Source organism: Pseudochaenichthys georgianus, chromosome 6 (assembly GCF_902827115.2).
Source record: "Pseudochaenichthys georgianus chromosome 6, fPseGeo1.2, whole genome shotgun sequence".
Taxonomy (NCBI): domain Eukaryota; kingdom Metazoa; phylum Chordata; class Actinopteri; order Perciformes; family Channichthyidae; genus Pseudochaenichthys; species Pseudochaenichthys georgianus.
This window is the reverse complement of record NC_047508.1, coordinates 31,449,891-31,461,496: the sequence shown is the minus strand read 5'-3', so window position 1 is coordinate 31,461,496 and position 11,606 is coordinate 31,449,891. Positions and strand designations below refer to the sequence as shown.

Sequence of the window (11,606 nt, the reverse complement as noted above, 5' to 3'; positions counted from 1 at the left end):
ATCCTGGCCAAAATGACAGGGGGCGCTTCAAAATCCGGCAGCTCTAGCAACTGCACTGCCGGATTTTGAAGCCCCTCTTTATTTTTGTACCTGCAGGGCCCAGAGTGAAATGCTTTGGTGAGCATAAACTAGAGGGGAACAGCCAGCACTAGTGTGATTTTGGTGAGTCTGTGACTATCCTGGAGAAAGATATAGGGGGGGGGTTCCAAATCCGGCAGCACCAACACCTGATCTGCCGGATTTTGAAGCCCCTCTTTAGTTTTTCAACTGCAGGGCGTAGAGTAAAATGCGTTGGTGAGCATAAACTAGAGGGGAACAGCCAACACCAGTGTGATTTTGGTGACATTGTGACTTTCCTGGACAAAATTACAGGAGGGGCTTCAAAATCCGGCAGCTCTAGCAACTGCACTGCCGGATATGGAAGCCCCTCTTTAGTTGTTCACCTGCTGGGCCCAGAGTGAAATGCTTTGGTGAGCATAAACTAGAGGGGAACATGCAACACCAGTGTGATTTTGGTGAAGTTGTGACTGTCCTGGAGAAAGATATAGGGGGGGGGGGTCCAAATCCGGCAGCTCCAACACCTGATCTGAACATGTTATGTAGAGAACAGTGCAGATCTTCCCTATTGACACCAGGATTAACCTAGTCTAAAATAAGGAACATTAATAGTGTGATAGAAAAGTATATGTAATGTAATAGAGGCACAGATATAAGATCAATAATACACTTTATTTTAGGGCACCTTTCAAAGCATTCAATGTCACTTTAAAATACAATTAAAAAAAAATAGTTGCATTACAATACAAACATGTGTTGAGTAGGGATATATACAAATGATATTCAAAGGAGCAATTCAAGTGAGTGAAGCCAGTTTGAACACATTGTCTTTTAGGCTTGATTGAAAATAACACAGTGTCTGACATGATCGATATCATTACTGTTATATCATTGCTTACTATTCGTGGTTATCAGACACTTAAACAACAGAGAAGGTTTTAAGAAATAGGACTATTGACAAATCACATATTATCCTGTCATTGTCTGTTCTGTAGGAAGGAGCCGGAATATAACAGAGTGGGACTATACACTCAAAAACGTAAATTTATTCCAATACGAAGATTGTGACAGATCTGAAAAACGTGTCCTTAAAACGAGCCTCCTCGCAATTGTATGCACATTATTTATTCAGCCGTTTGCTGTTTAATCTGATATATCATTCAAAAGAGAGATAAAAGCTTTGAAAAGGGTGAAAAAAGCTTAGAAAACGGTGAACGCTCAAAACAGGCGATGACGTCACCTTTGCGCGTCCCCGCGAACAGGGCTTCAATCCACGGCAAGGCTTCAACCTACGGCATAACACCGGCTACAAGTTGTGTTTCCTGGATCAGCTGAGCAGGCAGAGTCCCTGTAGCTAGCTTCACGGAGCAGCTAGCAGAGAGACAAGAAGCTAACAGCGGCAGGCACTTGACAGAGCCCACTCAATGTGACCACGCCCTAATTTATGCACACACTTTAAGACCTAATATAAATAAAAGGGTCGCGTTAGAAAACAATTCACTCACAGATCCATAATCATGAAGGTGGAATCTAACTATATCGATAATAAAATGTATGGAGCCAGGGGTAGAAACATGTTTTTTTCTGCTGTAAAATTGGGCATTTTAACATGGGGGTCTATGGAAATTGCTCCTTTCTGCAGCCATCGCCTATCGGCCAATATATGAACTGCAGTGTGTGGCACTTCCGTATTGGCTTCCCGGCTCTTCCCCAGAGTTTGCCCCTTGGTGTGAACGCGATCTGTACTCAGTTCATGCGAACTAAAGAGTTCGCATGAACTAAATTCTCATGAACCTTTGTGGGAAAAGTACCGCAGTGTGAATGCTCCTAATGTGTGCACAGATGGAAGGCTGAGAGGCAGGTAGGCCATCCAGTTATCTTATTTAAAATGATTGGTCGTGCTTTTTACAGTATTATGGCTTCCACAGGTGACATTTTTGTATGGATTTTTTTGTCAAAGCACTTAAGATAAGACATTGCTATCGGGATGTTAAGAGCATTCCATGGTATATAACAAAAAGTGTATCTCGAGCCGGTTTCTCAAACTTACCTACCCCACCTTTAAGTCCCAACAGATTCAAAACAATTCAATCAGTAAACTCTTTTTAGGGTGCAGCTATATATTTTATTTATTTCAAAGTGGGTCGATTTTAATAGGTTTTTTTTCCTTCAAATGTGCAGAGGACTCACCAAGTGCTGTATTTAATTTATTTTAAAGTAGGCATGTGTATTATGTTTGTATTCTCCTTATAATAGTTCTTTGTACTCAATTTTATAATATAATAAATAATAAATGTAAAAAAACTGTAGTTTTTGTCTATGATAATAAATACAACTTTAAGATATCAAATATGTTTTGCGGCTCCAGCTAAAACAAATTGTTGGAAAAGGGGGAAAAATTGCTCTTTTGGTCAAAAAGGTTGCAGAACCCTGACATAGGCCCAATCCCAAACCACTCCCTCGACCCTACCCCTCCGTGACGGAGTGAACTCCGTCTGTAGCCACACTCGCAGCTCAACGAGGCTCCCTCCTGTCAGATGGAGGGAGTAAATACAGCAGCAAGCTTTGGGACGGCCGCCCCTCTCTCCGGCAGAAACAGGAACGGTATGTAACAACGGTTTCAAATCAGCATCTCTTAGACAAAACATTTAAATGAATAACTCAAATAAAACTCCAAACATCTTTCATTGTGTTACTTTTTTGTAAAGCTCTTTTAGTTTTAAACCTGATGTTTATAAGCTTCTTAGTTTTTGCAACAGTCTGTAAATATACACAACTTTATAATAAAATGCACGCATTTACCTTTTTCTAGACTAAACACAGGTATGATCCTAAGTTAAAAACATATGAGGTTATCATGAGGCTGTTAACACCGCAGTTTATCAGTGGATGTTTGCTACTTGTTAACAGCTTGTTTCCTGACGGACACACACAGCGTTGAGACTGGTCAGGTAGAGACCGGTGCAAGTCAGCACCGCTGCAGACTCGCTGTTTGAGGTCTCGATAGCCCACTCCCCCTCCACACCGCTCCACACTCGTTGGTTTGGAACAGCCCTCAATATGGCGGACCCTCCGCGGGAACGCGCAAACGGAGGGGTAGGGTGTAGGGGGCGGTTTGGGAATGGGCCTTAGACAGTGAGAGAGAGGGGCTAGATCGGGGCTTGACGGGCTTGACCCACGTCGCTCAAAACGGCTCAATAGGCACAGACACTAATTAGAAGAACACAGACTAAAACAGCAATGTACAGACGAATCAGACAAGACTTAAAAACAACAAGATATTAATTTGTACCCATGTTTCCTATCAGGTTAAATCTTTCTTTTGCATGCAAAATTACTTGAACAACTAATTTTATTATTGTCGATTATATTTCTATCAATGGACTAATTGATAAGTGACACAACTGTTGCAACTCTAAAACATAAAAACATCTACTGAGGGCTAGGACCATGGATGTATGATAGGACGTGTGCTGGTTTGACCCACGGTTTTAACCCTAGATTCAGTTGAGTAATTTGACAGAATAAGAATAGAACATAATATTTATTTACACACATTTATAACAACATATCTTATAAAACATTTGTAATATTTGTGTTTCTTTTAGCTGTCCATAAAGTTGAATTCTCTTTTAACAGAATAATTTACACGGCCCAACTCTGTGTCTGTAATATGGACGTTTATGGAGGTGAATGCTGTGGAGCAGAGGTTTTTTGTAAAGTTTGAGAAGGGGCTTCAAACTGTTTGAGGTTGGACTTAGTGAGTAGAAGTGAACAAATAATTGCATATAGCAAAACAAGATCTCATAGAATAGCCTAAATGTGTATAATATGGTTAAAGAGATAGTAAAGATACAGTATTTTTTGATTTTTTTTGTTTTGATTTTGATATACTTTATTAATCCCCGTGGGGAAATTGTTTCTCTGCATTTGACCCATCCTAGTGTTAGGAGCAGTGGGCAGCCATTTTTGAACAGCGCCCGGGGAGCAGTGTAGGGAACGGTGCCTTGCTCAGGGACACCTCGGTAGCACTTGGTCTTGCCGGGACTTGAACTGGTGACCTTCCAATTGCCAAGCCAAGTCCCTATCGACTTCGCCACCCCCATTTTGGGGGTAGTTTAACACAAACCTTTTTTTTACATATTTGATCTAGTCTGTTGTTATGTCAAACAACAATATAATGCGGTCTTGGCTCAATGGTTGAGTCTCTATCAAATAGCATATTAATGCTCCCATTAACCTCCAGGAATCGAGCAAATCCAAGTAAACTAAGAGGGCCTATTTTTCCAACTTCCTCTGATTGGAGGTCCACAGTCTTAAAAAGCTTTGCCCAAGAGGATATACACTAACATCCAAAATAAATAGGCAAGAAAACTTTGCAGTAAAAAAAAACGAAGTGAAATTTGAAAACAAAAAGCAATCATGGCTAGTTCAGAGATTTCATCACGATGACAGACAGCTTTTGTTCCCTGATCAGTGAGGATACTGACGTACATAGAGGTTCCTCAACACATCCTCACTGAACTGGTAGGTTAGCTTCTTCTTTACTTTCTTAATCTCTCCAGATTTACCATAGTTCCTCAGAGCTCGAGCCATTTTTTGATAGGTCATTTTTTTGCGATTTCCTTTCTGAGTACCCCAGTGGCTGGCCAGGACTTCTTTGTGTTTTGTGGAGAACTGAAAGATGCCCTTGTCCTGGTCCACCCACCAGATACTGTCACTCATGTCACCTTTTCTTAGCAGGTCCAGGAGGAACTGGTACAAGCGGATTTTCTTCTTGTTGCCTGTGTTGGGAAATATAAAAGTTGTTTACACAATTTTGTCCGGCAGTCATCAGATTCCCCAGGTTTTATGTGTACGTGTGATTTCAGGACATTAGGACTTGATGTGATAAGCCTTGGAAATACTCACTAGTGTCCCTCCTGAAGGAGTGTTTGTGTTCTTCTTGTTCATCCTCTCCTTCTGATACTTCGAACGGAGGGCTGACTCCTCTCTGTTCCTCTTCTGAGTAGTAACGTCCAGGAGAGGCAGATGCCTGGTACTGGTAGCACATGGATGGGGTGTAATATGGGATCTGTGGGAGAAATGTAAAGCATGTCATAGTTTGAAGTTTACACAGAGGAGTGATAGAGCTGCACATTTATTTTGTTTTGCAATCGCCCAACGTCTGACATTTTACCCCATTGTACTAAAAGAGGAAGTAAGTCTGCCAAAATAGAATTCAATGCTCTGTAAGAGCATGTGATGTAGACGACATTTAAGCGAAAATATTCCAGACTGTCCAAACCATGCACTGTATTTGGAAAGATAAAAGTGCTTTTATGTATTATCTAAATCCATGTCGATGTATTCAAGAGTTTTTCCTAAAATATATTTTGTTGTTATGGTTGCTCAATATATTTCGTCCAAAGAACCCTCTCTGAGTTACCTAGTAATTCATTCTGGAGCATATATTTCCACACTTGTATGTAAAGTATCAGCAAAAGTGTTACGAAAGGAGGGTTTTTTTTGTCTGTGAAACAAAGATTTTATTTGTGCATGCTTGCTGATTTCTCTGTGTCTTTTATCCTAGTCAATTTATATATTGTGGTTTAGAAAGTTGGCTGGATACATCCAGCAGTTTGAATGAGTCAACTTGGGCTTTTTGAAAAATAATCCTAGACATTTTCCAAATTGTTCTGACATGTTATGGACTGAATGAATAATCAGTGGCTTCATTTGAACACTTGACAGACATATTGCTACCTCAGTGCAAAAATGAATGCTATTGTTTATAATAATATTACATTGAATACATTCTTTAACTTGCTGAACCTCTTCTTATCATTTCAAAAGTCACATATTATGTAAAGATGAAGTATTTTCACAGTAGTTTCCTCTCTTATTTCTACACATGAACTCACCTGTGGTGACACAGAGAGAGGAACGAGTGGCGGGTCCAGGTGAAGGGGCAGCGACTCGCTGCTGAAGCGGTACGGCTGCACCAGCTGCTGAGGAGACACGGACTGAAGCTCTATGAGGTGATTCACCGGAGAATTCTCAAAGTCTGTCGGGTGGACACGCTCCGTGTGGAAAGTCCATCTGTGGTCTGAAAAGTGACTGAAGGTAAGGCACTCAGTAGTTTGATGATTTTTGCTACTGTTGAAACCAATCGTCTCACCTTCATATATCTCCCCCACATTAGTGAGGAAGGGGTACAGCTCTGTAGGGGGGCGATAACTCTCTGGTTCATTTGGAATGATTCCCTCTGACACCTTGTATTGGAGAAAAAGTTGATTTTGTCACGGACAAAGTAAATGTTTGAGTCTCTTTGTACTGGCAAAATTAAGAAGAAATATTTAAATTAGCTGATGCACTAGAATTGACATGGCTTGATCGTTATTAATCTCAACATAAAGACAAAAACATTAATAGAATAAAGAAACCGAACAGAGGTCCCCAAGGGAAATATGTAAGTCCACATGAGGGCAAGTACTGTTAGGAGATAATTTCGCAGCAACAATTATAATTTTCACAGCAAAAAGAAATATACGTCCTCATTAAACACAAACAAAACTCACACACAAAGCCTTCATGTTAATCAATCAACTAAATTCAATGCCACACTTTGGTCACTTGATTACTAGCCATGTTAACCCAAAAACAGTAGAACAAATGGAAAAATATCCTAAATGTCACAAACTATGATCAAAGACAAGCCAATTAACAATGAAGCAGCAGCACTTACAGATGATATGACATATCCCTCCATCATATAAACAAGACAGCATGAGAGTCTTGGTTCTTAAAGTTTGTAATGAACGTTAACTTTTTCCTATTGCTTCACCGAAACACGCGACGTCGATGGCTTCACCAGACAAAAGGGAACTGAAAGTGAGAAACAAGCTGGACCCTACACAGTCTGCGTTCATATCAACCAATTGTCTAATTCATATGATCAGATAGTTCCTGATGGCCGAATGTCATCTAGCCAATCATACGTACATGCATTTCCTGCATTATAAAAGAGGTATTTGTGCAAGGGCTCACAATGATTCCTCTTTTTTGAGAGTAGATTATAGGCGGTTACAGTTGATCGTCAATTATTTAAACACTTTGTTATTGCAGAGAAATGGTTATAGCAGCAGGTATTGTGTAGTTTAAACATTATGTTTTCACTTAACTGTACAAAAAAACTATAGGCATATATAATATCCAAAAATGATTGTGCAAACAGTCACGCTGTTAAAATAGACGTTTCTTGTTATCACACATACTCAATGGTGTGCCCTGTATGCCTCAACTTCCCCCTTTGTCAGGATGCAGTGATGTGACCTTAGAAAAACATTAAGACATTTAAATTGTTATTTAATTTAACACAAATCAGGCTTTCTTACACTTGCGGTACAGGAAAATATGATTTGCTTTTTTTTTTAATATTAATCACAACTAAATCCCTGCCAAGTTTACTCATAGCACATGAGAGCTACTGTACATAGGAGCTGAAACCAAAAATAAAGTTTGGATTCGAGCTTGTTCCTCTTTTAGTTTGGCATTATGGTTTAAATTGAGGAAGTATTGACCATGAGAATGAAACCAGTGAAACATAACTGAAATGTCCGGAGCCACTGTGTCCTTTCTTTGTGTTGTAATATTCCTGCTATGTTAGACATTATGATCTTAAAAGTAATACTTTATGATTGAATTTAATGGTAGATACTAGACGACTACTTTTTAAGGCTTTACAAATAAATGATACTTTATGTCAAATCAAACAAATGATATTCTATTGTTTGATATGTTTTGCCTTGTTGGGATGGAAAGCTACCAGAGGCAATCTGCTGGATGTGATGCAACTGTTTCCTGTTTACCAGACAGAGGACAATGAGGCCCAGTGTTTGCTTTAATTAGGACTGTCTTCAAGTGTTTCTAACTGAACATTTTAGACAACAGCAGCCGAGTTGATACAACATATGAAGCTTGAGCTGAGAGTGGGTACTTCCTGTATGACTGTGTCAAACTTCAGCCATCCTCTCAGATCATGCTCCACTGTAAGTGCAGCTCTGGGGCTTTTTGTGCTTTCAAACATTTGCTCTGGCTCCATCTACTGGGAGGAAATATTGGACTGACCAGTATCTAGGCTAGACTGAGTTCAGAAGCAGAGAGGAGACAACCAAAATAGCTCATCGAGGCCCATATTTATTTATCCCCCGCATCGGAATGGCTTATTTCGTCATCAGTTGACACATTTGAGGAATGATGGCTTCAGGGATTCATCGGAATTTCAGATTTCCATGTATTGCTGAAATTGCTCCCCACCTCAAATAGTATAGTGACAGCAGCAGCAGCAGCAGCAGCAGCAGCCAGGAGCGGAGCCCTGTTGTCCCGTGGATCTATCACGGTACCGAGGCGAGATACGGATGGAACATGGCTGCTATGAGGACTTTAACCGTGGCAGGTCTCTTTTGGCATTTTGCGCGTTGGGACTGATAGCAGTGGCGATCAGCACGGACAACTGGTACGAGACTGATGCGAGGAGGCACCGGGAGCGCTGCAAGAATTACTCAAACAAAAGAAACGACCCCGGCTACATTTACATCTCCAACAACAACCTTCCACTTCGCATGTTGCCAAAAGAGAGAAATGTGGAGTGGAGGAGCGGCGAGACGCTGCTGCGGGCTAAGCGGCACTTCTTGCCTCCTGCCCCGGCCATGGAGTCCCTCTGCAGTCGGCAGTTCAACTCCACCATCACCGGGCTGTGGAGAAAGTGCCACCGAGGGGGATTTGACTTGGAGATAGAGGATTTTATCTTTAAAGGTTTGGCTTCTAATGGGCATATGTTCTGCTGAACTGTGTTTGTTCTGCACATCTGTGTTGTTGTGTGCGAGGCGCTATCAGTGAACACTGTGTGCACGAATATCCAAGGTGCTGATGCTGCGCACAGACCCTCGAGGCCTACGCAGTATTACAGTACAGGTCGACGTTCCGTGTTGTTTCCAGCACGAAATGGGCAAGCTGTGGTAACAGAACCCGAGAGATGAGTACAATAAGCTACTCCACAATGATGTGTGGGTGGATGGGTGGGTGGTGGTAGAATGGGGTTGTGTGTGTTTTTATTTTTTTTAGGGAAGGGGATGGCAGCAGAGAGCCTTGTGATATCCTCTTCATCTGATCTCAGTGCTATATGTGACATCCTCTTTGTGTTGTTTACATCCACAGGATTGGTTCCACGCTGCACACGAATAAAATACTACTACTCATCTTCAACGCTGCCCAAAAACCTGCCAATCAATCTGACTAAGACAATAAGGCAGGATGAGTGGCACGCGCTCCGTGAGTTGCTCATTATGCGTTTTTTCCTAATCTGATGAATCTGATGTTTGTTGGTGCCAACAGACACTTGGCACCAACGAACACTGTCGCTTCTCTTTGCAGACCTCCAGAGGATGACTGCCAGTTTCATAGGCATGGCCATATCCATCATCCTGTTCGGATGGGTCATAGGCGTGCTGGGCTGCTGCAAGGAGCATGATCTGATGCAGTATGTGGCCGGACTCCTCTTCCTCATGGGAGGTAAGGTATGAAGAGAGAGCACTACCCTGCATCACCACAGAGGGGCAGTAAAGTCTTTGTGAAAGAGAGGGTGGTGCATCAGAGGAATTCAAATGGGTTGTCTGACTTTGTATTCCTTCTCCTCTCTGGCAGGGACATGCTGCATTATCTCCCTCTGCACATGTGTGGCTGGCATCAACTTTGAACTGTCCCGCTATCCTCGCTACATGTTTGGAATACCAGAGGACATCAGTCACGGTTATGGCTGGTCCATGTTTTGTGCCTGGGGTGGACTGGGCCTGACGCTGCTGGCTGGCTTCCTGTGCACGCTCGCTCCTTCCCTCTACCCTCCACACACCCCAGTGGTGCACAAGCCCAGGCCAGAGAACGGATGTGTGTGACAGGCCGATGCACATCTAACAGACACCTGTCTCATCCTGAAGCCGTGACGAGCCCAGCTCCACAGACAGTTACACACAGGGACTCAGAGCAGGAAAGCCTTCACACAGCTTGGCACAGAGAAAGCACAGGCCTCTCGCTCACATGAAAATAAAAAGAGGAGACATTTGGCTGAAGACGATTTCAGTTCCACTGGTGCTTTCCCCCTGTGCTCTCTTTACGAATGAACTGTTCAGTGTTAATTGCTTGCTCTTCAAGAGGAAAATAGTTATACAAAATGTCCTCCTGTAAAGTCTGCCAGTGGGAGAAGAAAAAAAGAGAAAAATAAACACTGGCAGACAATCAATAGCACAACTTTGAAATCTGTATCAAAATATGGATGTGTAATGTCACATTTGAAAGGGCAACAGTGTACCATTATGTACCCATTTAAAACAATTATGTACATGTACTTTTTGAATTGTATGCAGATGCATTTGTGTTTATTCAAGGAAAATATGAACATTAAGACCAAACTGTGTTTGAGGAAAATGTGTTGTTGTTCTTGAGGTCTTACTCCCATCAAAATATTTTTGAAAAATAAAACAGCCTTGCAAAACAAGTCTTTCTTGCTGTGTAACACTGAACAGATGCCATATAAACGTATTTGAGGTCATCTTTTCTCTTGCATTATGACATGAGTCCACTGGTATGTCAGCAGAGAGGCTTGCTAATGGAGTCAAAGCATCAACAGCAGCTGTTTCTGTTAGTGTTACAAGGAGTCTATTTTGTATAACCACTTCTGAACACTTCAATGTGCAAATGTAAGCAACCCAAACTTACAAAACCTCCAAACTTAGTAACTCCTTTTTACTATTGCGTTGCTAATATCCCATTTTGTTATCTTTACAGATTTATAATGTTCCGCTGCAGCCCAAAAGGACATCCCTGTCGTTGGATTACACCATAGTGGCCACTGGACATTGTTTTTGTAAGTATTATACATTATTTGATATGTTTTAAAAGTAAGAATTTAATTTGGAATAACATATACATCTTAAACCTATACTAAAGAAGAGGTTCTTTTGCAGTGTTACATTGCTGCATTGCTCTGAACTCTGTCTGGTAACAGTGACACAGAACACCTGCACCTCCTGGATGTGCCCACTGTATTAAAAAGTCATTTAAGGCCCTCTTACTTATACACAAAGTCCTGGCTATTTAAAGAGTGCATTACATTTCATGAAAGTCATATGTCAGTTCACTCTGCACAGTGACTACTGCTGGCAGAAACATGTCGTGGAAATAATTACCCTGAACTGTGATGTGTTTAAATGGCCAGTGCTTCAAAAGTGAGCATGACTGCATGTCTGAGTACATACTACATTCAACTGATAGTATAAGTTACAAGTTACTTCACTTAAATATAAAATATATATAATAATAATATATATAAATCGTAAATTATATTATCATAATAATATCATATCATTTATTGTCACCAACAGTATTTAAAGTTATGATAAGCTCCACCTGTACCGGCTGCAATGTTAATGTGATGAACACATGGATAAATATAACCAAATAACATTATTTTAAGATGGGTATAAATCACACTTTTACTTTTGGTAAAAGGGGGT

At 41.1% G+C, this 11,606-nt stretch overlaps 2 protein-coding genes across 2 annotated transcripts; one reads left to right on the top strand and one right to left on the bottom strand.

Moving 5' to 3' along the window:
- Positions 1-710: 710 nt before the first annotated feature.
- spi1a (Spi-1 proto-oncogene a) lies at positions 711-6,983 on the bottom strand. The gene is made up of 5 exons (XM_034084666.2): positions 6,785-6,983; positions 6,218-6,311; positions 5,961-6,145; positions 4,969-5,131; positions 711-4,841 (listed from the first exon to the last, which is right to left on the bottom strand). Exons 1-5 carry the CDS (start codon positions 6,809-6,811, stop codon positions 4,531-4,533), a joined length of 780 nt encoding a protein of 259 aa, XP_033940557.1. The 5' UTR covers positions 6,812-6,983; the 3' UTR covers positions 711-4,530.
- A 1,095-nt stretch (positions 6,984-8,078) lies between these two features.
- Positions 8,079-10,588, top strand: tmem276a (transmembrane protein 276a). The gene is given in 5 exon segments (XM_034084664.2): positions 8,079-8,497; positions 8,500-8,853; positions 9,256-9,369; positions 9,472-9,609; positions 9,742-10,588. Coding segments are annotated over 5 exon segments (888 nt in total). The 5' UTR covers positions 8,079-8,463; the 3' UTR covers positions 9,990-10,588.
- Positions 10,589-11,606: the final 1,018 nt, after the last annotated feature.

Excerpts from the sequence above, each read along its gene's own strand:
- spi1a (XM_034084666.2), bottom strand. The coding sequence starts at position 6,811 with ATGATGGAGGGATATGTCATATCATCT. Across the intron at positions 6,146-6,217 it reads TGTGGGGGAGATATATGAAG|ACCACAGATGGACTTTCCAC; the intron begins GTGAGACGATTG and ends GTCACTTTTCAG. Across the intron at positions 4,842-4,968 it reads CTCCTTCAGGAGGGACACTA|GCAACAAGAAGAAAATCCGC; the intron begins GTGAGTATTTCC and ends TTCCCAACACAG.